General features: G+C 42.5%; 1 protein-coding gene across 1 annotated transcript; it reads right to left on the bottom strand.

The window, feature by feature from the left end:
- Positions 1 to 238: 238 nt before the first annotated feature.
- PPM1F (protein phosphatase, Mg2+/Mn2+ dependent 1F) lies at positions 239 to 27530 on the bottom strand. Its single transcript, XM_065417608.1, has 7 exons — positions 27355 to 27530; positions 13614 to 13744; positions 7136 to 7335; positions 6163 to 6351; positions 4299 to 4442; positions 2841 to 2934; positions 239 to 1538 (listed from the first exon to the last, which is right to left on the bottom strand). The coding sequence occupies exons 1-7, from the start codon at positions 27528 to 27530 to the stop codon at positions 1141 to 1143; spliced, it is 1332 nt and encodes a 443-aa protein (XP_065273680.1). The 3' UTR covers positions 239 to 1140.

Below are 27530 nucleotides of genomic sequence, written 5' to 3'. Positions count from 1 at the left end.
TCCCATCCTTTTCTGAAACATTTAAGGCACTTGAAGGTGGCCAGTTTTTAAAGCCAGCCAACAAAAGTGTACATTTTAAAAATCCTAATTATTTAAATAAAAACCCCCACAACAAAATACAGTAACACTGCAAAAAAAGTTCCCACAACCGTAACATTCAGTAAATACTCAAAAACTTTATGAAAAGAAAAAAATAAAATACTTCACTTTGTTTATAGCAAACCATAAAAAAGGATGTGGCAAGTACAGGGCCTATTGAATTGGCAGAGCATATACACACAATTTCTATGGACCCCTTTCAAACACAGTCAGCAAGTGTCCTCTCTTTTCAGGTTACCAAAGAGCTAATAAAGTGTGTTTGTGTCACAGAAATAATTCACCCTTACTCTAAAGTTAGTCTTTCCATATCAGTCAATTAAATTAATTACTAAACCATGCCAGAAAGTAATTAACTACAAATTGCTTCTTCTGTCTGGGATATTCCTAGTTTCCCTCCTTAAGTGTTTCATTTTATTTTCCCCATAAATACAAAAAGTTAAATTGCTCTTTAAAAGGATGAGGTTTATATTACATCACCCTCTTTCACAATGTTGTCTTTGGTACCAAATGATGAAGTTGAGAGGTCTCTGAGGGTATATAAGGAAGAACACAAGATCCCACTCCTGGACACCTGATCCTCTAGAATACTGAACCTGTTCATAGAGATAGTGTGCAGTAAAAAGCTTCTCTTTGATGATGGCTTTCCCCACCCCACCCCAAAATAGGTAACATTACAATTAACTATGTGCATGTTAGCTTTCTGTTTTAAGCACTATTTTAAATTAAAGCAGAACCCAAATAAGCATAATACAAATAAGTATTCTCCTCCATTAGCTTATACGTTCCTTACCACCTCCAGGACAGAGGGACATGAACTGGCAACCTGGCAAACACTTTAAAACTATTTCCAGGGAAGAAGTAGCTGCACAAGTCTTCCAGCCTGCTCAGCTGTTTCAGGGGAAGAGGGGACAATGGATATAGTAAGATGAGCTCTGACATTTTTCTTTGTGGAATTTTGATCACCTTATTCCTGACATTTTACCCATCCTACTAGAGGCTTCTTCAATGGAAAGAAAATTTCTTTTGTGGAACATATGTGAGTTAAAATTTTGTCGTTGTGTGGCTGTCGCTCTGATTGTTCATCTCAGAGCTGAAAAAGTTAAAGGGTGAATCCTCTGCACCCTCATCAATACTGAGGCTTTTAGGGTCTCTCAAGCAGTCTGCCAAGATGTCTCGGGGATCCCTTAAGAAGACCACCAAGACAGTGATGTTGTCACTGGATCCATTTTCTTTTGCTGCAGACACCAGTCTCTCTGCTGCCTTGAGACCATCTCCTTTGTTTTGCTTTAAGTGATCTAGGACCAGATCCACCACGTCATATGGTCTGATGGCATCAAAGAATCCATCGCAGGCCAGGAGCAAGTAATCTTCAGAACCTGTCAGCTCAAATGAATTACCATCTGCATTTCCAGAGATATAGGGCTTCTGATATAGATCACCTAACAAGAAAAGATACAAATCTGATTACTTTAATATGAGCCATTTTCTCCTCACCAGCCAACTGTTTCTATGATTCCCCAGCGTTGCAATGGTTTATTTTAGGGCCAGATCATATCCCCGAGATCCATGCACAGCTCTCTCAATGCCCCATGAAGGAAGGAGATGGTTGGGGGCTACAGAGCCAATGGAGAAGGACTTCAACTCCTAACGATCCCCTGGGATTTATATGGATTTAAGGGCATTTACTGTGTTTTGGGGATGGTACCATGGCTCATTATACCCCTCCTCTAGAACAGAATGATATGAGGAGCTCACCAAGGAAAACCTCAAATTTTCCTCCCTCAGAAAATGCTGGGATACTTTGGGGTTGGTTTTTTTTGTTTTTGTTTTTTTGGAGAGAAGTGTGCATCTTGTGAAGCCCTTGGAACGCCAGGGAGGAAGCTTATTTTCATTAGCGATAAACAGGAATAAGAACATCCCTTTTCATGCAGTACAGTGCCCAAATACTTAATTCAACAGTTCCACCTGTACACATTCATTTCAACACAAGTGAGACAAGCTTACCACTTCTCAATTAAAAAAGATACTGTATAAATGTATGATAACTTGCTTCTGTTCAGCCATTACAATTCTTCATTCACTGCTGCTGCCTAGGGTCTTTTCTCATTTTACTTTAAGTGGCAAGCGTCCAAGAAAGTTCTTTCCACAGCATTTGGGAATATTAGCATTTAAATGCTAATGGTCCACTGCTAATGTTTATGTTAGCTATTTGCAGTTTGAAGGATGACACTACAATTTGACTTCTGAAACACAGTGAAGAGAACAACTTGTAGATACTAAAATGGATAAATAAAAAAACCTCTAAGGTCAAAAGCTTGTCTCTTTATTTAACAGAAGTTGATCCAATAAGATATTAACTCACCCACCTTATATGGAGATATTCAGACATCTATCAGATCAGAAGCCAATATTTGCTCTAGTGTCATGTACAATATACTCTGCGAGCTTGTTGGGCTTTCATTTGCAACATGATACGTTATTATAGATGTTTCAAAGAAGGAATTGAACTAGTTTTATTTTTTCCTTCAAAAACTGATAAGGGTTGTGCTGACCAAGCAATTTAATACTCCATTATTCAAGCAATTACAATAATAGAAGCAATTTACTCTTTGGCCCAAGCTGGGCAAACACTATAATTTCTTTATTAATGAATGGTTGTCTACTTAATTCAGCCCCAGGATTTTTTAGATTATGTGTTTAAGGATAATTCAATTTTGACTAACTTAGATGGCCTTACTTACCAATAGCCCTGGAAACAGCAAGGGTTCCATTGACCCGCCAGCAGTCCATGTAGGTCACACAGCCACCTAGGGCTTCTATACGCATTCTCTCATCCTAGAAGAAAGAAGCACATCAACTCTTTATACTAAGAGCATATCCCAGATCTCACTAAATTCACTGCTAGCCAGTGTTGCAGAGAAAAATTTTAAATCCCTTCAACTTGTATACTTATAGTAGGATGCAAACAGCTTTATATTTTTAAATAAATGGAAATCAATAGTGTTCAGAGAAAAATGTGCTTATTAAAAAAAACAAAACAGTCTTATTGCAATGTTCAGTTGAGTATACATGAACAAGACATCTTCCCTATGACTGCATCATTGCTTTTCGTGAAACAAAAGGGAAGAATCCCTGTCTAGGTCATTTCTATAGGAACAAACTAGCAATATCCCCATCACTGTGCAAATATTTAAGATTGTGAATGGAAGTAGGAAGAAAAGGATAATTGTAAAGCTAAGGTTTTTAGATGTGCAAATAAAAAGTGCATTTAGAGGCAAATTTCATTTTCATTAATATAATCCATATTCCTCAAGCCCTACAAAAACTTTTATATTGTTCATACTATAAAGAAGAAGGTTCATGCAATGCCACCCCTAAAAACTTGCGACTGCCTTTTCAGTTTGTACATAAATCAGTTTAGTTATATTTGACCTACTTTAATAAAAAGAAATGTAAGATTAATTAAGCCAGTTATGATACTAGAGTATTACTGCTTTTTGAACGATGCTATTATGTAAGTCAGGTCTGAAATTAAAACGTTTATTTACTAACTCAATGGTGACTTTAAAAAAAATCAGTTACTTTTGTTAATAAAAGGCTCGCAGTTGTAGATTTTTCATGGTTGCTATGTATGCAAAATTCCATAGTACTAAGTTTTCACAAGGTTCTTTTTATTTTTTTTAAGGGCATTCCCAACTGAGAGTACAGATCAAGTCTGTTCTTCAGCACAACCCTTTTTTCCTTTGGAAAAACATGCATTGAGAACACACAACTAGACAGGAGAAAGGCACATCATAACTATGCTCCATAGCCGTCCAACTTAAAAGGGATGAAATCACTGAGAAGTGGCTCCATCTAGTCCTGCTAGAGACTTTACATTTAATAGCTGTAACTCATGACCACTTAACAACTTCTAACAGACGGTATCCTCATCCATTGCAAGGATGAGATCAGCCACCAATACCATTAGCTCAGTTTGTCATTCTAGTTATAGACTTGCATATGTGCCACACTCCAGGGAATCTAGAGATTCCAAATAGTTCCAAAGCTACCTAGAGACCTTTTTTATAAACTGTCTACAAAGAGAGCAGTTCAGTGTCAGCTGGTAGTTAGCCAGGTCTTCATTTAAAGAGGTTCAGTGAGCCAAAAGTAAATTAATTACAGCCATCAGAGGAGAGAGCCAAAGAAAACAGGCTTACTTCTCTTTCAGGTTTGTGAGGTTCCATCAGGGTCACAGCTTTTCCCTGCTGCACCAACATTACCTGGGAGTCTCCAACCCAGGCTATGTGTAACCTGTTCCCTACAATTAAGGCAGAGACACCTGTTGTACCACTCCGCAGCCTCTACAAAGGGAAACAGAGCAGTGCAAGTTAAACTGCAGTTTAACATCATAACATTGTAAATTAGGGTTAAGGCTACGTTTATGTCACGGAGGTCATGGAAGTCACGGAATCCCTGACTTCCAGAGACCTCCGTGACATTCTCTGCTTCAGCCCCAGGGGCTGCGGGACTCTGGAGCTGTCAGCCAGCAGGGCCATGGCAGGGTTCCAGCAACAGGCAGCCCCCTGCAAGGTTCCAGCGACAGGTGACAGACTCCTGAGGGGGCCCTCATCAGGGTTCCAGTGATGGGTGACAGCCTCGAGTGGGGAGTGGGACGCCTCAGGAGAGAGGCTGGGGGTGTCCTGTTTTCTCTTTGGGAAATATGGTCACTCTGCAGTTCTCAGATGCCATGGGCAGACGGGGAACTGGCCCCACAGCTCCCAGCCACCACGGTGGCAGGGGAAACCATGGAGCCGCAGCAGCAGAAGTCACAGACCGGTCACGGCTTCCATGAATTTTTGTTTATTGCCCGTGACCGGTCTGTGACTTTTACTAAAAATAACCATGACAAAATCTTAACCTTAATTAGGGTTAATTAAAGCTTGTTAACTATGCAGCAATTTAAACCTTTGTGAATGGCAATCCACTGAATAAAAGGTGCAGACATAAGAGAAAACACAGGTTTAGAAGAAACTCTATTTTAGCATTCAAGTGTCTGCACTGCTATAGTTATGCTCTTCCCCTCGTCTTCGCTAACTCCAGCGTTAGCTTCAAAGGGCCCAGAACCATTTGGTTATTTGGGTTTTTCTGAAAAGCAGAGGAATCAGTTTGATTTTAACTTCAGCAGCAAGAACCTTTTCAGTACTGAACGTGACTTTTCTTCCCCATACAAACAGATGTAGCCACCCTATCTCTGCCTTCCTAGCGGCAGTGAAAAATATTCTCAGGGTGAGCATTTCTTCACTGCTGTATTACAGTCCCTTATAAAAAGCCATCCTTGTTGCACTTTGAATGGTCAAGTTTCAATGCTGCTGCTATAAAGATGGAAGAGTGTCCTTCATTTGACCTTTACCACTTTTAGTTCCTTTACAATACTTCGAACTCAAGAACCTAGTTTAACTCATTTTTAAAATCTCTCATCCTCCAGTTATCTTGCCATGCACCGACTTCACTCTCCCAAATATGGGGAAAGGAGGAAGAGAAAGGTCAGTGATGGTGCTAGTGGAACCAGCCTTAAGAAAATAAATACAAAGATTTTATTTGCCTCTGTATTAAATTATGCAGATACAATTGGGGCTAGTCTTTCCCCCCCCCCCCCCCCACCCCCTCCAGGGAAGCAACTCTTTGTTGCCTGTATATTCCCTGAGGTTAAGGATCCTGAAATAGCACTAACTCCTCACTTCAAAGTTTCCATCTCCCTGAACTTGCAGGCACTGGTTCTTATGAGAAGGGAGAATTTAATTTGACCAATGAAATACTTTCCACTTAGGATATTTGGCAAACAAATCAGAATGAATTCAAAGTCTAACTGTATGAGATCAAAATTCTCTGCATAACACCATTCCTTTTTACTGTCACCCAAGCAATTCTCCAACTGCTTAACTACAATGGAATCTGGCTCTACATTAGGGTTGCCAATTTTGATTGGATATATTCCTGGAGGTTTCATCACATGACAAGCTTTAATTTCTGGAGACTCCAGGACAGTCCTGGAGGGTTGGCAACCCTACTCTACGCACTCACCTCTCTTTCAGCTTTGAAAAGGAACATTTCATCAGTTTGCTGGAAAGAGCTTTTCAAAGCCTCAGTTGGGTTCTTAAGAATCTCCTTGTGTAATGCAACATTTATGTGCAAATGAGTTGCTGCATAATTGGCGGCATCCACTCCACCATGGCCATCAAATACAGCAAAGTATGCTCGATCAACGTCATCCTTTTGGCAGGAGGGAGATACAAAGAGTTCATAAATAAAAGTCAATTGCCAGATTTTATGCAAGCATTTCAGTGAAAGAATGTGTGCACATATGTATGAGAGAGCACAAGCGTGTACATAGACACAATGCTATGCAAATACACTGAGAGCCACAAACACCATGATCTTCCCCGGGAAAAGAACGTAAGGTGGCATGATCTAGCAAACTGACTTGGAGAGTAGGAATTAGGATGCCTGTATTTTACTCTGAGCTTTCCCACTAACTGTGTGTAACCTCGGGTAATTTGCATCAGTTTACCAATGTGTAAAATAGATAGAATATGCATCTCATGGGGGTATGTGTTATTTTTCTTTGCTCCTTGTTGATCACTGACCAGATTTTTGAAAAGGAATAGGAATTGAGAAGGCAGATTGGAAGGTTGTGTGGTTCCATTATATCTTTAGTAAGCATCCCTGAATCCTCAACCAAAATGCTATTTTTCACCTTTACATCATCAATTCTCTCACAAAATATAGCAACAGCCCCCACTCCCAAAGCGAGTTATTTTCCCTCTCTCACCCTTGTGGTGGGAGCATATCAATGTCACAAAAAACTGCTATATAGCTAGCCCAAATACACAGATCCAGTAGGTCTCTGCTCCAGTACAGACCTGATAAAAGGACTGCTGTCAGTAAATCCTTAGTAGCACCTCCCAAAAGTGCTCACTTTGTGATACTAGGACACGAGTGTGTTTCAGGGGTATTTGAATGCTAGAACTGACCTCTCCTGGCCCCAGAGACTTACCGACAAGCCGAAGAGCTGATTGAATTCTGGGAGAGAAACATGTCTGTCCTCCATTTTCCGGCGGACGTTGCGGATGGCATGGCTGGAAATAAGCAGGAAGCGCTTCAGTGACTTCAGGGATGGCAGTTGCTTCTGCCATTCACAGCAGATGTCTCGCAGCTTATTAAAGAAACAGCGTTGCAAAGAGCCTCCATCCAGCACTGATGGCAGAGAGACAGTAGGTGACTTAGTTGTATGTTTGGGAAAAGGAGGAGGAAAACAAATGATGATATTCAAACCCAATATCCTCTCTCCTACTTACCCCTCACTTGTCTTTTCCTACAAGTTTCCTTCCCTAGGACTACATGCATTCTCTCAACATATTCTGCCTGTACTAGCCTCTGACTTGGAGCCAAAGTTCTATCCCTCCCTTTAATCCACTGGTACAAGAGTGCCTATGGATACACAGAACACTCCCTCCGAAAGTCACTCCATTGGGACACTATGAAAAAAGAAGCAACAAGTATATATTATTATGCTTGGTCCATACGCTTCTGAGTCAAACCCCTCTTGAGAATCACAGGCGAAAAGTTCTGACCCAACAGTACAGTATTATGGACAAGAGGATCTTTCAGTCACCCAGTTTATTAAATAGTTATTACCTCTGAAGTTCACCGTGCTATCAAATGGCAGACAGTTCTCCAGGGCAATAGACCGCTTAAGGTCACAACGAGGATCAAAGTCAGTTTAGTAGATTAGACATAAAAGATTCAGTACTGGGAATTGTGAGTGCAATGTATTGTGCATAATGGTGGAAGTGTATCCGTTTATAAAGAAAATTAGATGCAGATCAGAAAACTCTAAGACTGTGCACAGGGCTGCTGTTGTCTTGACACAGGTCACAAATATTAGTCTGGGTTAGACCTGGGTTATGTGCAGTTGAATTATAGTCACCGAAAACAATGGATACACACAGAATGTATCACTTGAGGGATCAACTGGGTAGTAGCCCAGCATAATCAGACTGCAGAAGTGTTTAAACTGTTGTCTTCTTCAATCATTTTCACACAGAGAGTGAACTAACAGATGTTAAAAGCATGAGGGACAGAAGACCATCTCTGCCACATTACTGCTTTGCTATTACAGAGCAGAATCACAACACCCATAGAGAGCAACATAAAAAGTACTAGCCAGACACTCAAATCCTTTCCTGGACTCATCTCAAATTTCATTAATCCCAGCATTCAGTCTGGTGAGCAATAAACTGTGATATTTGTGATAATTTCTAGCTTAGCAATGCAGGGTCTCTCAAGTAGGCTGAAATTTTAAGTTTGCTGTCTAAGTAAAAACTATCACCCAATGCTAAATCAACTTGCTTAAAGGGTGAGTAGAGCATCTATACAGCTAAAGCAATTAACTATCACAGATCTTCCTACTTTACAGCACTGAAATTCTTTACTGGGTAAACTACCTTCTCCATTTCTATATTATAGCAACTCTTGCTAGCACTAAGAATATCTCAGCATTAACTCCAGTTTCTCAAGCACGTTCTCTTATCCATGGTACTGGATGTCCAGTTTCAGATACCTTCTTGCACCCTGAGAATGAAAAGAGCTTTGATTTAATGCACCAAATTTTGGCAAGTGGTCGGTCTGTGATATAATCACTTTTGATTTACTTATTTTTTAGAAATTTTAAATAGGCAAGATATTTAATTCTGAGAAATGCACTCACCACATATGCAGCTATTTTTAAATTGAGAAGATCAATTTAGATGCTGGTCTACATATGCTGGTTAATATAGTCTAAATATGCATGCCATTACACACCATAATGCCTGTGAGGCATGTTTCCTTAACCAGGCATTTAAACAGTATGGTGATATTGTGTCACTAACCCAAGTTTTTAAAATTAGTTTGAAGTCTATTTTCATGAAAGATCAATGGTATTCTAGTCTATCATGGCAAGTCTCATCTCAAGACAAAAATTTCTCTTTTTAAAAGATTAAAGTATATCCTAGCAAATCAACAAAGTTATTTAATATTTGTATTATAATAGTACTTATGGGAATCAGTGAGGAGCGAGGCCCCTTTGTGCTAGGCACTGTATAAACAGAGTGAAAGATGGCTCCTGCTCTACAGTTAAGGCAAGACAAGTGGGTTTAATAAGCAACTGAAAAGTAGGGCAAGGGAAACCATAATAAAAACACACATATACATAGTTCAGATATGTGCTTAGCTGGACGGTTTCAAGTGCTATATTTCCCCCCCATCCCCTCATACTCTAGCATAGTTGCTTGCGTCCTTTTTGCTTTCTGTCCATATTCTTTCCACAACTCCTATTTTTTCTGTCCCTTTGTATCTTGTCTCATTTCACTTTTTTCTGTGATTTTTGTTCCGGTTTTGCTTTATATTTTTCCATTCTTGTTTTTATTCTTTATGTAAGTTTTAAGCGGTTTGTGAACTCCATGCCATGGTTAGCGGACAGGTTTTTTTAATGATTTACAAGCTAAATTTTGAGTAAAAAGTTACTTGGAAACCAATGTTTGGAAAAGATAATATGATGACATTAACGATATGTTTTTCATAACTTTTCTACTTAAATAAAAAGTAAAGGTTATGTTAATAAATATTGTAGGATGATATACATTTATTGAATTATGATATTTAAACTTGAAGAATTGCTGAATGGTAAAAATAAGGGTTACATTTCATTAATCAAACTATAAACACTAAATTATGTGTAGTGAACAAGCTTAGACAGGCCAGGGTAATACTTATATTAAGGCTATAGCTTAGCTTTTGCTTGACATGAGTTGTCTTGCCAATTTCTCTCTTATGTAGGCTTACTTAAATAATACTCATAGCTGACAGCACAAAGGTGATTTGTTCATGGAATGTATTGTGTTGAAGATAAAATGTAATGCTAAAAAAAATCCCTATGTTGAGGAAAAACAGTAGTACGGTGACAAGCAGACATGACAAAAATAGCATAGACAGCAAAAGTTATGTTAATTGAAGCTTGCACATGTGTATTGCACAGGTTACACAAGACTCAATGCTCAATGTTGACTGGAAGAAAGGTAATGAATAGGTCATGTGGAAAGGTATTAAAAAAACAAAACAAAAAACAAGCAAACCAGGGACCAAGTAGGAGAATGCTGGACCAGACACTGAGAAGACCATCATGAAGTGTCTAAGAGCAACCCAGAACCCTGGAACTCAGTAACTTGGGCCCCCAGCTGTTCCATCTTATCTACTTATTATCTGCCAAATATATGATCAGAAACTATAAATAAATCATTGTCTGAAAATTTATAAATAAAGGCAAAATTGAGTGGACTTGTGCCTCCATTTCCTACCTTACACCACACTGCTCAGACTAACAAAATTTTTGTAAGGTCATCTTCAAAAAGGTAGGTTTTGTTGGTTTGCCTTTCGGTTTTTGGAATTTCTTTTAGTGCCATAAGAATGACCCTTGTTTAAAACATTTAAGCTTGCTTTTCTAGACTACATAGGGCCACAATGACATAGATCTCTGGTTCTCACTCAGTGACATGCACTACACTGGTGAAATCACATTGGCTACAGAACTCTAACCTCCACACACCCTATCCCCAAAAGAAAGAAACCCACATCTAGAATCCAATCAAGGGGATACAAATATTGAGCCACACTTTCACCTTGAGTACCTAGGGCACAAATTGCATCTCCTTAACCCTGTGTGGCAGTTGCTTTGGAAAGTAGATTATCCTGGAGGGTGGTAATCAGCAGTATCATGACCATACTGCCCTGAGGATTCTAACTGGTGAAGGCAGCTTTAAATTCCAGCCAGGCTCTATAGGAACCCCGCTGGCAGAGGCTGCCTGGGAATTGTGCTGGTCCCATCTCTTACTAACTGGTTTTACCTACTTTGGGAGCTGTAGCAGTCAACTCTGCCCTCCTCCCCCCAAAAAACAGGAAGCATGGGCAGTTAGCACCACTGTGTCCCCCTCTAGGCAACCTTCTGTTGGCACAGTCAGAATACAAAAGGATTAAATCCAATGAATCAGAAAACAGCAGCAGTCTATATGCAGTGAGTGAATACTTATAATTACTAGTGCTTTGTCCGTCATGGGCTATTTTGCCATCCTTACTCACATTGAGTATTCTAAGTAGTTCTATTTAAATCAATGGGACTGCTCTCAGAGAAAGGTATTACTCAAGTGAGTAAGAATGGCAGAAGCTAGGCCTATGAGACTGAAAATTTATGAAAGGCTTATGAGGCATCCACAATGTCATCTAGGATATTGTCGGAATGAACAAGCCAGTTTCATAAAGAAATGCTTGCAGCTATTGAGAGATGATCACAATTCTAAGGGTACGTCTTCACTACCTGCCATATCGGCAGGTAGCAATAGATTTATCCGGGATCGATATATCGCGTCTCGTTAAGATGCGATATATCGATCCCCGAACGCGCTCACCGTCGACTCCGGAACTCCACCAGAGCGAGCGGCAGTAGCGCAGTCGACGGGGGAGCCGCGGCCGTCGATCCCGCGCCATGTGGACCCCAGGTAATTCGATCTTAGATACTTCGACTTCAGCTACGCGAAGTTGCGTATCTTAGATCGATCCCCCCCCAGTGTAGACCAGCCCTAAGTAGCTTTCCGTAAGGACCTGCAGTTTTCAAGTATCCCAGGAGATGGAGCCAATTTACTATCAGCTCAATTCTGAGAAAGCAAACTGGGTTGGCCTATGAATGAAAAATGTTTCCTGAATCTGTGGGACTAAAAACCTGCTAAATGTCTTGAGAAGACTGTGTTTAAAAACAATTTTGTTTATATTTCCTGCACTTCCCTTCCCACATTCTCTATTAAAGTCTACCACCACATAATTTTTCTATACTCTGGAGGAGGAGAGTTAGCACTCGCTATTTAGGTCTTGGCCAATTTGATTGAAACCAGCTCTTTGCATATAAAGAGGGGGAGTGATAACAGTCTACAAACACATGAAGTCTGTACACATCAAGGAGGGAGAGAAAATATTTAGGGAGCTGTAAAGGATACAGCCAAGAATTACGGGATGAAATTAAGAAAGAAAATTTAAGCTGAATATTGGAAAAGATTTCTGGACAATGAAATCTAATGGCCAGTGGATTAGTCTTGCAAGGTAAGAAGTGGAAACCCCATCCTGTAGGGCTTTTAAAAACAGATTGGAGAATGTGTGTAACAGGAAATAACGTTCACTGTCTGGGATGGACTAGATTACCCAAGAGATTATTTCCATTTCTAGCTTCGGATTCCTGCAGCATCCGACCCTCACTCTAGCTCCAAATCAAATGGTAAAAGGAGGTTTGGTAAGGCTTAAAGTTAAAAATTCTAGTGAATAAATGCGATGGAACTGGTTGTTACACAGTGCTCAAACAGTGCGCAACTGTCTGTTCCCTACCCCAATGTCAGCTGGTTGTGAGGAAATGGAGGCACCAGGTAGAAGGTCCAAGAACAGTTCTCCACCAATCATCACGTGGTCCTTACAGTACTGATGATCTTATAGAATCATAGAAGATTAGGGTTGGAAAAGACCTGAGGAGGTCATCTAGTCCAACCCCCTCTCAAAGCAGGACCAACCCCAACTAAATCATCCCAGCCAGGGCTTTGTCAAACCGGGCCTTAAAAACCTCTAAGGATGGAGATTCCACCACCTCCCTAGGTAACCCATTCCAGTGCTTCACCACCCTCCTAGTGAAACAGTTTTTCCTAATATCCAACCTAAACCTCCCCCACTGCAACTTGAGACCATTGCTCCTGGTTCTGTCATCTGCCACCACTGAGGACAGCCTAACTCCATCCTCTTTGGAACCCCCCTTCAGGTAGTTGTTTCACCAAATGTAAAGGCCTGGAATTTTGACACTTGCAGACTCAAGCGTGACCATAGGTACTGTCATCTTGATCCTGAGTGTGGGCAGAGATGCTCACAGATTTAAATGGGTTGCACTTACGATGTTTAATGAAGCTGCATAGTAGAGACCCCACTGATTCCAGTGTGGGCTGAAAAGGCACATTATTGGACTCCTATTAGTTAATCATTGAAAAGGTTACTCATGTAAAGAAACAAATGCACTTCAAAATTACAAAAGGTTAACAACTCAAGAAAGACTGAATCAACTCTTCACAGAAGTCTCTTCATTTAGCAACAGAGCTAGAGCGAAGTTACTCCTTCCAATGTGACTCAACTCTGATTTTCAGGAAGTAGGTAGCTTGGCATTTTCTGAAAATCACATCCCTTTGCTGGGCACCCCAAATCACTAATTAGTTTTGAAAGTCTTGGTCCAGGTCTCCAGACTCCATGCTTGCCCCTTGACCACAAAGCCATCCTTCATCCCACATTCTGTAACGTGATGAAAGCTCTGCTCCTATTGGCTTGCCAAAATATCCCACCAGGTATTCCAGGAAGTATTTCAAATTACAAGTGTTCCAGCAGACACCTTGTGGAAATCCACAGAGGGATATTATACTTACAGGTGAACTTCCCCTGGTCTCCTTCTTCCTCCTCTTCCACACTCTGCTTCTTAAAAACAGAAAGATCAGTCTGTAGCACTTCATCAATTGCAGCATGGATCAAAGATGCTGCAAGAAGAGGCGGTGCATCCCTGATGTGAAGAAAAGAAAAAAAAGAAATATATTGTATTAAATTTAAACTGAACCATGGCCTTCCTGAAGTCAGCAACCTCATGGCTCAAAAAGTTAGAAAGCTCCAGCAGCTACCAATAATTGTGACTCCTGGTCAGGGATGTAACTTTAACAGTCTCCAGAGACCACTGAAAATAAGTGTCACACTTTATTATTACCAGTATTTGTAGTATACAAAGACCTTTATAAGTCTCTAAACTCAGTTTAGACTCAAAGACAGCAGTTCCCTTGAGAACACAGGTGCATGAAGTGTGATTTCGAACCGCTGCCTCATCTTTACTCTTTCAATCACAGACTAAATCTTGTGCTCTTGCATTCTGTGATGGGAACTGTTACTTACAGAGCCTTGTTAGGACTGAGCTCAGGCACTTTGCTTCTCTCACGTGTGCTGTGTCTTATTTATTTATTTATTTTTAAACAGATATGATAGGAGTTATTCACCTTCCCACCCCCAATACTCATTTCTTTTGGTGGGTTTTTGCGAATTTCTTCCTTGAAAAGTGGATAATTATCCATTGTGTTATTACAAAGCATATTAGAATCCCAGTATATGGTATGTGCACACCACTAAACACATAGCATCCAGAGCTCCAATACACTTTGGATGGGTGAAGGGAAAGGTGACTGAATTTTTGTGCAAAGAGAAAGTGTAACATCTTAGCACAGCATAGGTCAGAGAGAGGTTGGAATGTTTTGCCTCGAGCATTACAGTTCCCAGGTTCTCCTGAGCTGAGGATCCACAAAACCAGGGCAGAGAGGAACTGAAAAAAGTGTCCATTGTGTCCACTGTGGATTAGGCTTTGAACAGATAGAGTACATGCATAGTGAGAGTTTTGTATGATACACACAAGAGACTCATGATAAGGCTTTAAATAATGAATTTGCAGATTCAAGGCAAGCCTGTTCCAACTTTAAAGTTGTGTGACTGCAAAATAATCCTTTCATATGTAATATATCTGTGTAGCAGGCATCAAGAATTCACGGCTTAGGATCTCTGGGAGGAGAGGCAGTGAAATAAAAACAAGAATACTGGGAACGAAGAAGTTCACGAACACAGGACTTCAAACATGGCTCTGAGAGTCTCTGAATATCCACAGGATATTAACGCTGCATCCAAAGAAGTAAAACAGTAAGCCATCTGGATCAGCTCAAGGACAGGTTTGGGTGGGAGCGGGGTTTCCTGGAAAGAGTTTGGAAAGGCCTGCATAAATTGGCTGGCTTTAACGTAATAAATACTCTATAAAGATTCAACCCCCCGTTTTCAAATCTTAAAAGAACATTTATAGTTCCTAGTGATGTTAAGAGCTCAAATGTACAGTAAAAGCTATTTTATCCAGCACTTCACCAACCGGAAATGTCTATAAACCAGCATTTCTGATCTTGATCTGGTTTATAGTCCGGTTGGCGCGGGGCCAGAAAGGAGTTGAGGCGCAGGAGACCTGGGGTGCGAGGTCCCATATCTGGGGGTGCTCACCTCAGGCGGCTCCCCACAAGCGGCGACCTGTCCCGGCTGCTCCTAGGTGGAGGCGCAGCAAGCAGCTCTGCGCACTGCCTCTGCCCGCAGGCGCCACCCCTGCAGCTCCCATTGACTGTGGGGTTCCTAGCCAGCGGGAGATGCAGAGCCAGCGCTCAGGGTGGGGGCAGTGTGCAGAGCTGCCTGCCACACCTCTGCCTAGGAGCTGCTGGGACAGGTTGCCACTTGCGGGGAACTGCCAGAGGTGAGCACTCCCTTGATCCGGCACCCCGAGCCCCCTCCTGCACCCAAACTTCCTTCCTTTTATTTAACTGGCATTTTTCACCTACCAGCACCCCCCATTCACACAACATGCCAGAGAAAACAGCTTTTACTGTATTTAAAAAATCCTTGCTGAAAGAAAGATAGACTTTGTCAAGCATTCATGGCCACATGTGCCTCCTGCTACAGCAAACAGAAATCTTCCTGCAGGTCAGCTGGCTGCTAATATAGAAGCTTGTTTTATGCAATGTTCTGTAGCAGGGATGTCCTATTTTAGTTTGAGAGTGACTTCAGTACTCCAAAACCACACAGAAGCGTATTTGCAGTCCTCCTTTCATTTCAAAGCACTGGAAAACCAGAAGCTACTTTGCCATTTCTTTTAGTGCATGGTTAAGCCTGAAAAGGTCTTTGTTTTCCTATCCAATCCAAACAGACAAAAGCAGATCACAACTGCTTACTAGGAATATGCTAGCATGACTGCGCTGACGAAATGGACATCTCGAAGATTTAAGACCACCTTGCAAATGAGAAACACAGTCAACCTACGTAGAAATGCAACAGCAGTAGGCAAGTATTAAGCTGAAAATGTTCTATTTCCCCCTTTTTGAGCTGCTGCATCTTTGGGGGGAAGGATGAAGGAAGAAGAATTAAATACAACATGAGCGCAAGAACGCTTCAGCCAGGGCCGGTGCAAGGAAGTTTCACGCCCTAGGCGAAACTTTCACCTTGCGCCCCCCCCCCCCCCCAGCCGTGCAGCAGCTCCCAGCCCTGAGGCGCGCCTCCCCCCCCACGGCAGCTCCCCCCGCCAGGGAGCCATGCGGCAGCTCCCCACCTCAGCTCACCTCTGCTCTGCCTCCTCCCCGAGCACGCCACCCCCGCTCTAATTCTCCTCCACTCCCAGGCTTGAGGCACCAAACAGGGGGGGTGGGGAGCTGCCGCGGGGGGGGGGGGTGTGTGTCTCAGGGCGGGGAGGGGAAGCTGGCGCAGGGCTCCCCACCCCAGCTCACCTCTGCTACGCCCCCTCCCCGAGCACGCCGCCCCCGCCGGCAATGATAATAATTGCATGGAGCGGCCGCTGCGCTGGGAGAGGGAGTCTGAGCCGCACGTGTCAGCGCGCTGCCGGCAGCCCAGCCCAGGAACGCTGTAAAAAAAAAAAAAAAAAAAAAAATGGGGGCACCGCTTTTTGGCACCCCCAAATCTTGGCGCCCTAGGCAATTGCCTAGTTTGCCTTAATGGTAGCACCGGCCCTGGTTTCAGCAACTGTCAGCTGCACAGCTAGTCTCTGCATTGCAGAACAAGGTATAGCATGAGGAAGTCAGGCTTTAAGCCTTGTCTAGACTAAGGGCTTGTCTTCACTACAGCACTAAATTGGCACCGCTGCATTGATTTAGCATGTCTGGTGAAGACGCATTACATCGACAGGAGAACGCTCTCCCGTCAACGTAATTACTGCATGTAAACGAGAGGTGAAAGCTACGTGACCAGGAGAGTGTCTCCTGAGGACATAAAGCAGTGTCTACACCATGCTAAATTGATGTAAGTTACGTTGCGGGGGGGAGGGGGAGGGGGAGGGACGGACTCACACCTCTGAGTGACATAACTTACATTGACTTAGGCAGTAGTGTAGACCAGGCCTATGATGTAAAGGTGCTAACATGTTCGAAAAGTCTAGTGTAGACAAAGTAGCATATACATTAACCTGTGCTAGGCTGGTCAGGTTAAAGCCTATACTCCCATCTGAGCTTTCATTCAGCCAGATATGTTTGAAACATCTAATGTAGACAAGCTATTAGTTAGAACATGTTACCTAAGATATTCTAGCATCACACCTTTTATCTTAGCCTAGAAATGGTGCAAGTGTTTGTACCATGATTAAGTGTGTCAATATAAGTTCTATCTCCAGAGATGGAAACAGAAAATATTATGAGGAAAACAGCAGGAAAGAAAATGGGTGAAACAGGAAGATAAATCATTTTAATGGCCATTAAGAGCCACAGTTAAGGATCTTTTCCAGACTTACCTATGGTGCCTTGTGAATGGAATTGAAAGCTAAACCAGGTTTCTAGCTGACATTAGAATAGTGTTCAATACTTTGGTTCCAGGCTAGGCAGGGTTCTACCTTCAAAAGCCTTGGCTCAGTATGGGCTGGACCCTAGACAGAACTTTAAAGCACAGGAAATGCTGTAATGCACAAGTCTCGCTGAGACCTCTAATCACAGGAAGTGTGCAACATTCCTGGTAGATTCTGCCCTCCGAGCGAAGGAAAGAATTACAAACCATCACATCACATCCTTCCATTCTTGTCAATTACCACTCAGCCCCCAAAAGGAAATTCACTGAAGATTCCTTAGCATTTTCAGGAAGCAGAGCAGGACACTGCCAAGTGAGATGTGGAAAAATAGCTTTGCAGTGTCCTTTTTAAACCTGAAACGAACCTAGATGTTCTGAGCTATATTTTATAGGGTTTTACTAGCAGCACTATCTACCATACTGGGCACAGTGGCGCGTTCCTGTAATCCCAGCTATTTGGGAGGCTGAGGCTGGCAGATCACTCAGGGATTCTGGGCTGCGGTGCGCTATGCCGATCGGGTCTCCAGTGCCACGGACAACCTAGCCAGTGGGTGGCTGAAGGACTGGCTAAAACAGGGGTCAGCAACCTTTCAGAATTGTTGTGCCGAATCCTCATTTATTCATTCTAATTTAAGGTTTCGCGTGCCAGTCATACATTTTAACATTTTTAGAAGGTCTCTTTCTATAAGTCTATAATATATAACTAAACTATTGTATGTAAAGTAAATAAGGTTTTAAAAATGTTTAAGAAGGTTCATTTAAAATTAAATTTTAAGGCAAAATTCTGCTTCATTGGCCACAAACAACTATTAGGGCTTGTCTCCACTTACCGGGGCATCGACACTTGGGTCTAGGGAAGACCCGCTAAATCGACTGCTAATCACTCTCCCATCGTCACCAGTCCTCCACCGGAACGAGAAGCATAAGGTAAGTTGATGGGAGAGTTTCTCTCGTCGGCCCAACACGGTATAGACACCACAATAATTCGACCTAAGGTACATCGACTCCAGCTACGTTATTGTAAATTGTGTAACTTAGGTCGACTTAGCCCTGTAGTGTAGACCTGCAAATGCACTGGTTAGTTTAGCAAGCTATGTTAATAAATGACAGCACATTAACATTTATGTCATTTTCATCTTGTGTGCAGGACTCTAAAAAGATGCTTCTGATTCCAACAAGACCATGGATTAGTGTGAACAACGGGGTTTCTGAAAGAGGCAGCCATTTCTGTTAATCCCATGATTTCCTTCAATCATGCTACTACAGAGTACAGCTGTTCCCACCAAATACAGAAAGAATGATTTGTAAAGTCATGCTTCACGTGAGATATCACCAACAATCTGTAACTCCTGGATGAGTCACTCTTATTCTAAAGGCTTGCTGTGAAAACAATGTTGGTATGCCCACTACATTCCATTACGATATTTTTAATGTCTCTACATACTTTGCACTACTGTATTTTTTTTTATATATATATAAATAAAATCCAAGTCACGTGAATCCATTCCCTACTGAAACTACTGGATCACAGTACTATTGAAAGCAGAGGTCATGTCAAAACAAAGTTACCAGCATCACCCAAAAAACGGAGAGATGAGTAGGAGCTGTTAAGGAGGATTCAGGGGAAGGATAGGGACAAAACAGATCATTTTCTCTTTATATACATAATTACACAAAAGCAAACACTGACAACCTTAATTCTCACATTTCCTAATTGTTGAGTGCTTGCCTTACAACCTGAATAATGTTCTTTTAACATACTATTTTTACCATAGCAAGTCCTAGCCTCATTCCTCCACTCTCCTCGCCCAGGCATCCCAAGTTCCCCTCTCAACCTTCCAGCTCCTTATCACAATCTTCCCTCTCTGCACCTTGGCTCCTCATCAGATCTATCACCTCTCCCCACATCACCTCCTTCCCCTTGTCCAAATGCTTCTCAGCTCCAGTCTCCTTGCCCAGCCAGTGCATCTCAGCCCTACTGGCTCCCAGTGCTACTGTGATCCTATTTCTCTCCCTGGTTCCAAGTCCATTTTCTTTCCCAGCCAGCCATAGTTATTCCTCCCCTCCCCCACCCACAGCTCACAGCCCCCTTCCCCTTCAAGCTCCTTGTCCCAATCTGCTCCCCCTGCATAGATCTGACTCTTCTCCTCTTTGCATTCAGATCAGGCAGCTTCCTCCTCCACATTGCCTGGGCCCAGCATTGGGGGGTGGGGTTTGGCCCTGAGAAACCAAGAAAGAGACAGTATCTTTGCTCTCAGTTCTGGGGCACAATATGGCTCTCAGCAGCCCAGAGCTGCAACTGCAGGAAAAGTCCTGCTCTGCCCTGCATTGGAGTATAATCCCTGTGCATTGGCTCTTTAGGGAATTTAACTGCTAAAATCTAAGTCACCTCTAAAGAGCATGTACAATTTTTCAAAGGCTTATAACCTGGCCAAATGTGGGCAGATTTTCATGGGGACAGCAAGAAGCTCAAACACAAAAGCCACTCTCCTGCCAAATTTCAAGTCCCTCCTACCACGTATGGGGCTGCTAGAGCTTTTCAAAGAAAAGGTCACTGGAATTAACATAGACAAAACATTTTTCCCTAGCCTCATTTTTGGAAACTGTTCTACCATTTTGGCTGACGTTTTCCAAAACATCCATCCTGAGGTAGACACCCAGCATGGAAAATTTCAACTCGAATGGTTAAGATTTGGCAAAGTTATAAGACTCTGTTTTCAGTTGCTTATAACAGGAAGTGTCAGGCAACTTTAATAGGCAGCTCTATCAGCCCGGCCTAAAACAGCAGATTTTATTATAGATTTAAAATATAACTAATTAAAAAAATAATGTAACTGGAATACATTCCAGGAATCTGTATACATCACAAGCTAACCAAGACTAAACCACAAGAGTGACTAGGATCCATCTTGTATTTAAAAGCCTAATGAAAACTATTTATTGACTTTCAATTTATACACATAGGATAAAATTTTCAAAAGCACCTAAAGTGATTTTTTATCCTAAGTCTCAGTGTAACTTAGGTGCTTTTGAAAAATGTGCTCACATTGCACAAGGAATGAAGATTTCACTTGTCAGAAGCACAATTTTCCTTCCTCCCCCACTCTAAGACTTATTTCCAGTTCTGAGATAATTCCAGGCACTTCCAGTTATTCTCTCTCCCAATGCAACTGTACTCTGTACCAGATGTATGGCAGCACTATTGCACCCTTTTTCCTCTCAGCTACTTCCCATAGAACACAATCTGCATATCTCTGAGTAATACTTGGCTCCCTGTCAGGGAAAATAAATCGGGATGCAATGGGAAAAAGGTGAAATAATAGATAAAAAGCACATAACGCGCCCTTTGAAAAATGGGAATGCTGGATCAGAGCGTTACTGCGATATAGTGGAACCGGTGTCACAATTAATCTCGAGGCAAAATTAAAATAATTTAGATTTTCCTTTTAAAAAGTGTTTTTCTGAAACCAGAATGCCTGGAAAAGAAATTTAACATTAACTGAAGGAAAAAGAGAGAGGACAAACACTTATTGAGAACGGAAATATCTGACATTTATTGAAAACCATCAACAGGATGGTGAACGTGTACTGGCAAACAAAAGATTAAAACAAAAACAAAAAACCAGTCAGAAAGGCATTGGCGGTACGGGAGAGAGTCAAAACAGGAAGTTAGGAGGAGTCTCACAACAATTATTGTAGTAGAGTCTCTTCAAATAGGAAACCTGCTTGTGTTTTATATTGTATGTAACCAAGTAGCCACCATCTTCTAATAAATTTCAGCTCCTTTGAAAAGGGAATCTGGAACATTTCTAGATTAGGAGGGGACACATTTCACTTTATTTTCTAGTATGGGTAAATTAATAAAATTTCAGATTAATTAAAACTTTTAAAGCTACTGGAAAGCATTTCTGGATACCTTACGCATTGACCCATTTTCTGTAAGTCTTCATGGCAGGTGACTTTTACCTGGAAATATATTTCAAATAAAAAATTCTACAAAAAATATAAGAGCATTATTTAAGTTCTCACAAGCCCTCATTCTGCAAATGCTTAGGAATGTGTTTAACTTGGCAGAATGCAAACAATCCTGTTGACTTAAATCGCACTACTCACAGCGTATAAAGTTAAGCCCATGTGCAAGTCTTTACAGGATCAATGCCTCAGACTGCACAATCTCTCAGACAAGGAAAGTATTTGACCGTGACTGTAAAGTGCTGTGCATAATTACAGAGCTATAAAAAAACTATTATTCATAGTGCCATCTATAAAGACAACAGAGGGTATTGAGAGCAAGAGTTAGATTGGGCTTGAGCTAGCTAGCTGCTTCTTCACCATACATCGCAAAACTGGTGGTCCTCAGAGTCCTTTGCAAAATCCCATTTAGCTTTCCACTCATTCCCAGGGCTGCCCAGAGGATTCAGGGGGCCTGGGGCAAAGCAATTTCAGGGGCCCCTTCCATAAAAAAAAGTTGCAATACTATAGAATACTATATTCTCGTGGGGGCCCCTGTGGGGCCCGGAGCAAATTGCCCTACTTGCCCCCCCCCCGGGCGGCCCTGCTCATTCCTCTCAAAAGCCCTGCCACAGCAACCCTTCTCCTACTGGTGGCTGTCAGAACACGGCTCCCTCCAGAGGCAACAAGTGTTTTTCCTTGCATTTGATTGCCAAACAGCAACACTGGACGCAATCTCAAGAAACAAAGATGCTGCCAGTCCATGAATTCTGGGTTTGTCTATGTGGTGCAGCAAAGCACACCAGAAGGGTGTGATCTGTAAAGTGCTCTACTCTTGTGTGCAGATCCAGCTGGTGCACTCTAAGGATACCTAGTTTATATTAATGTACTTCTATGTTAATACAATCTAGATATTTTAGAATGCACTAGCAGAGTTTACACAAGGCAGTTAGAGTGCAGAACATTAGAGCACTTTACAGATCACACCCTTCTGGTGTGTTTTGCCAGTGCCACGTAGACAAGCCCTCAGACTCATCGAGAGTTGACCTACACACCAATGCTGGCTACGATGGAAATGAAGTAACTGACAAAGCAGAGATTATTAAAATAATCACGGGCAGAGTTTCATTCCAAACTGCAATCTGATCACCTAGAAGACCCTTCTTCACCACAGAAGTTGGATATTGTAGTGCCAAAATTTCAAACTACACAAAGCCTTCTCGTACAATTCTAGCTCAGACTAGAAGAAAAGAACGACCACCAAGCTTTAAACTGACCCTGCTGTTTTCTTGAAGTCTAACAGTGGTAGGTCTGGCTATATTAGAGCCTATTCCTGATAAGTGTCTGTACTGACAATCATCTTACAGCAGCAGGTGACTGGATCTATGCTTGATGATCTTAAGTTTCGTAACTTGCTCCCATCCTTGACTATGGACAGCCTTCACCACTTTTAAACAAAAACCCTAATGCATCGAATAGCTTTTTCTCTCTTAAATTATGGCTTTTAGAGCCCTTTCCTTTCTTTCTCCTCCCATGCCATTTCCTTGTCTTCCCCATTTGTTCGTCTGGTTTTTAGTTTGAAAATCTAATTGTGATTCTTTATCCTTTAAAACTATATTATGATTTATTGTGCAAAGCCTCAATATGGTGGGGAGGAGGAGTGAGAGAGACTGTATGAAACCATCAGTCTAGAGAGTTTAGTTATGGTCTTTGATTAGATTATGAAAAATGAGTCTGCATGCTGCCAGAATACCAGAGTCTTCCTCTGGTAGAGCCCTGTGTTCACAAACTTCTGTCTTTCCCAAAAATCATTTCTCTGCCCTTGTATGCAAATATTTGGACGACCACCTCCACCACATGGCAGCCCTTTGGGGAATGAGTTATGTTTTTTACTTCTGGTTCCAGAGTTGCATCAGCTCCAAGAGCACAAACTGAATGGCAAAACTTTTCTTTGTAGTTGGACCTCAATATCTAGCATTTTAGATTTATCTGTACTGTGCCTAAGCAATGCTGCATGAGACTCCATGCTTCACTTTTTTGCCTTCTACGGAAAGGCAGGGGATAATATGAAATGACTGTGTCCTTCATTAAAGAGTTATTTCTGATTTTTCCGAGTGTTCCACAAGGAAGAAGTGTGTTGTGGGTCCCCATGCCATTTTTATCTACTCTGCTTTGTTACACAGCTGACTTGTCTCTCCCTCTGAATTCTTCTAGCAGTAGACCAAGAATAAATAACCCTGGTTGGGGGGGAGGGGGGAGAGAGATTAGAATGAGGTTTTGGGACTCAAGGAACTCTCAGACATAGGCCGTGTAATCACAACTGGCTGGAGGGCAGGTATGTGAAGAATTCTGCTACTGACAGGGTAAGCTCCTTGCTGTGTAAACAGCATGAGTGACAGACAGGATGAAAGCACTGCAAAAGCAGCATGGACTCTCCACTTTCACTGATTCACACAAGAACAGTACTGAATTTGCAGCTATAAACTAGCAGAAGCCCCAATTCCTAAAAGTTAGTTCTTTTTCAGGTGACCAAAACACAGATCTCCTTTTTCCTCCATAGAGTTCCTTTTAGGAACATCATCTTGGTTCACTTGGTGATTAGTTGGCTGGGTGTTTGTTCAAGACATGCACCACCGTGCATTGGTGGGATCCATAAAGTGCACATCCAGAACCATTCTAATCTCCTAACACTTTAGAAATCACAGAGCACACCTTTTATTTCAGATCCAACTTAAAATACAACACTTTCATTAAACAGTGCTCTGATCAAAGACAACTGTTACAAGTTCATAAATGGGGACTGTCTTGAGATCACTACACTACTTTTCATTTCTGACCTTAATCAGAAACTTAATTTGCATTTCTAGTGTTGGAAAGGTCTATCTAATACACCAGCCATAATAGCCTGACAATCACCGTTTTTAGGCCACGGATATTAGAGGAATATATTGTAGTTGCATTTTTTTTTTAAATAGTTAAAGGATTATGTTAAAATGTTTGACTTTTGCAGAGAAAACTTACATCCTTTCAAAGCTATGCTTTTTATGCACTCAAGTGCTGAAAATAAAATCATTGCATTTGTCAAAGAGACAAGGGTGAGGGATAGCTCAGTGGTTTGAGCATTGACCTGCTAAACCCAGGGTTGTGAGCTCAATCCTTGAGGGGACCAGTTGGGGATTGGCCCTACTTTGAGCAGGGGTTGGACTAGATGACCTCCTGAGGTCCCTTCCAACCCTATGATTCTAAGTGTGGTCTAGAGGTCAGAGCACTGCAATGGGGCCAGGAACTCTTGAGTTCTAGTCCCAAATCAGATTCCTTTTATGGCCTTGGATATGTCATTGAACAAATAGATGTGAATTTCAAAGTCACCTAGGTGACTTGGGAGCACAAATTGCTAAGAAAGTCAGTGGGACTGGTACTTCTAAATGACCTGGATGCTTTTGAAAACCCTACGCAATGTCGACACACACACACCACACCAGAAAGTTGGATACACAGTTTACACATGTTGGGGGGGGGGGGGGATGTGTACCTAAATGGAAGCAATCTTAATTTTCCTCTCATTCTTCACTTCATTAATCCCTAGCTGCTTTGACTGCACAAAGCCATCTTTTTATTTAGAAGACCTGTGAAAATCTACATAAATCCACAATATTCTTCTGCAAGTCCCCTGTAATTATTACCTTTTATAAAGCACAGACTGTGGTAGGTGCTTTGCAGAGCATATAAAATATGGTCCCTACTCTGAAGTGCTTACCAGAGACAAAATATAACAAACAGGCAGACAGACAATGGGAGGGAAGAGAATCAGACGTCAAAGTGTTACATAATAAGATAATGTGGTTGTTCTGGCTGGGTAGAGAATCATCATTTACTGATTAAATTATAAAGCAACAACAAAGCCAGAGGTTATGAAGCCTACTACATGAGTGAGTGGGGGAGGTTCGGTGTCCTGCAATGTGCAGGTGGTCAGACTGGATGATCATGATAGGCCCTTCAAGCCTTAAAATCTATGAGTCTATCAGAAGGAGCCTCCACCAATTAGGATCAAAGAGAAAAAAATATTTCCCTTGAAATTGTGATGTAGGATCATTAAAGCAGCATAAGTTTATAATGGCAAGTTGTTAAGAATTGCAGTCTTGAAGCTGAAAATGACAACGTCAACTTTGTTTAAATATTTGTATCTATTCTAGTTAGAAGTATCATACTTCAATTGAAGTCAGCTTGGGTAAGTCTGAAAAATTGTGTTTTTTCAGTTTCTTTTGTGCATTTGACGGTCCTTTGTGCATAGTGAGCTGTGTTCCATGCTGAGTTAATCATTTAGGCCTTCATCCTGCAACTGGATCTACACATAGTTGGAACACAGCACCCACCAAGACCCACTCTGAAATCCCGGGCTCACCCGCATAAATCCAGTTGGAGGATTGGGACCTTTAGTTTCCCCCATTTATGTGCATCTGTCACAAAGCAAAAAGAAAGAAACATTTTTAAAAGAAAATGAGACTGTAAAATCACAAAAGTTTGCAGGGGTTGGAGGAGCATGTGTATTAAAAAAACCTTGTGTTTACGTTTGTTTTGTGTTTTTAATACTAGTTAGATTTCAAGACATCTCCTCTTTAAACTTAGTCCAATTCAAGCAGTAGATAGCACAACAATACCAAGGGCCCCGTCAAGGTTAGGGATGTTTTTTGAAGATTTCCTACCATACCGCACATCTGTTAATTTCCACGGACATTAGCAACAATAGGAATCCTAGTGCAAAAAGGATGTTGGTGTATTATGTCATGTAACCTGGCTCAGAGCAAGTCTAATCACATATGCCAGTCCACCTAAAGCTCCTAGTGTGGTGAACACCAGTGCAACTAAACAGGTGATAGCAACGTTTTCCTATCCTAGACTCGCCATTACTCCTGTTTGCATGCATGGAGCTTCACTCTCTGCAGTTACACCAATGTGCATCTGCACATCTTTGCCACCTTGTACCAGTTTCACTGCTTACCATGGGGTGACTATCATTCTGGTTCATGCCCCAGATGACTTTAAGGAGTGTTGTCCAGCCTGCATAGGCACCCTGGACACAGAGGTCTCCCAACCCTACCATGTAAAGTTGGAAGTGTCAGCACAATACAGATAGCTCAGCTTTCAGCTCTGCATAGGGCAGAGAGCCAATTACTCGGTAACAGCATATGTGCCCCAACCCATGGGCACAAGAAAAGAGACATGGTATAGCCCCTCACTCCCCTGCACCAACCCACCCAATCATACACCCACATTATTTAAACCCCCCACCCCACTAACAGCCCCCATCCCCAGTGGGCACAATACTCTTTCTTCCCCCTCCCGCACAGTGGGCACAGCCCGCTCTCATCCCCAGCTGAGGGGCACAGGCACAGTCTCCCCAGCCGCCTCCTGGTTGGCAGGCACAGCCTCCCCATCCCTCTCCAGCTCTACTGTGTGTCCCCCTCCCCCAGCTAATGGGCACAGCCCCCTCCAGTGCCCCCCAGCCGACAGGCACAACCCCGATTTCCCCCAGCTTTACTGCCCTCCAAGCCACAGCTAACAGGCACAGCCTCCCCAGCCCTCTCCAGCTCTACTGTACCCCCCAGCCCCGGCTGACAGGCACAGCCCCCTGCCAGCTCTACTGTCTCCCCCCACCCAAGCTCCAGCTGACAGGCACAGCCCCCCCCTCCCCGCTCCAGCTGACAGGCACAGCCACCTGCCAACCCCCCACCCCGGCTGACAGGCACAGCCCCAGCGCAGCTTCACTCTCCCGCGCAGTCCCGCCCGGGTACAGCCTCCCGCCGCCGCTCTCACCTGCCGCCCAGGAAGCGCCTGGCCAGCTCGGCCAGCTCCCCCGGCGCCTCGGCCCTGCTGAGGGCGCCGCTGCCCTGCGCGCTCCAGGGCAGGGGATCCTCCGGGCCCAGCGGGGACGGGAAGTCCCGCAGGAGGGAGCCCAGGACACCCCGGGCCGCCTCCGCGGGCATGGCCAT

Source organism: Emys orbicularis, chromosome 16, assembly GCF_028017835.1.
Source record: "Emys orbicularis isolate rEmyOrb1 chromosome 16, rEmyOrb1.hap1, whole genome shotgun sequence".
Lineage (NCBI taxonomy): Eukaryota > Metazoa > Chordata > Testudines > Emydidae > Emys > Emys orbicularis.
This window is presented reverse-complemented; position numbering and strand designations above follow the sequence as displayed.

Coding starts and splice junctions, on each gene's coding strand:
- PPM1F (XM_065417608.1), bottom strand. CDS start 27,530: ATGGCCATGCCCGCGGAGGCGGCCCGGGGTGTCCTGGGCTCCCTCCTG. Junction 13,745..27,354: donor AGGCGCTTCCTGGGCGGCAG/GTGAGAGCGGCG, acceptor TCTTCACATCAG/GGATGCACCGCCTCTTCTTG. Junction 4,443..6,162: donor TTTTCAAAGCTGAAAGAGAG/GTGAGTGCGTAG, acceptor TTCCCTTTGTAG/AGGCTGCGGAGTGGTACAAC.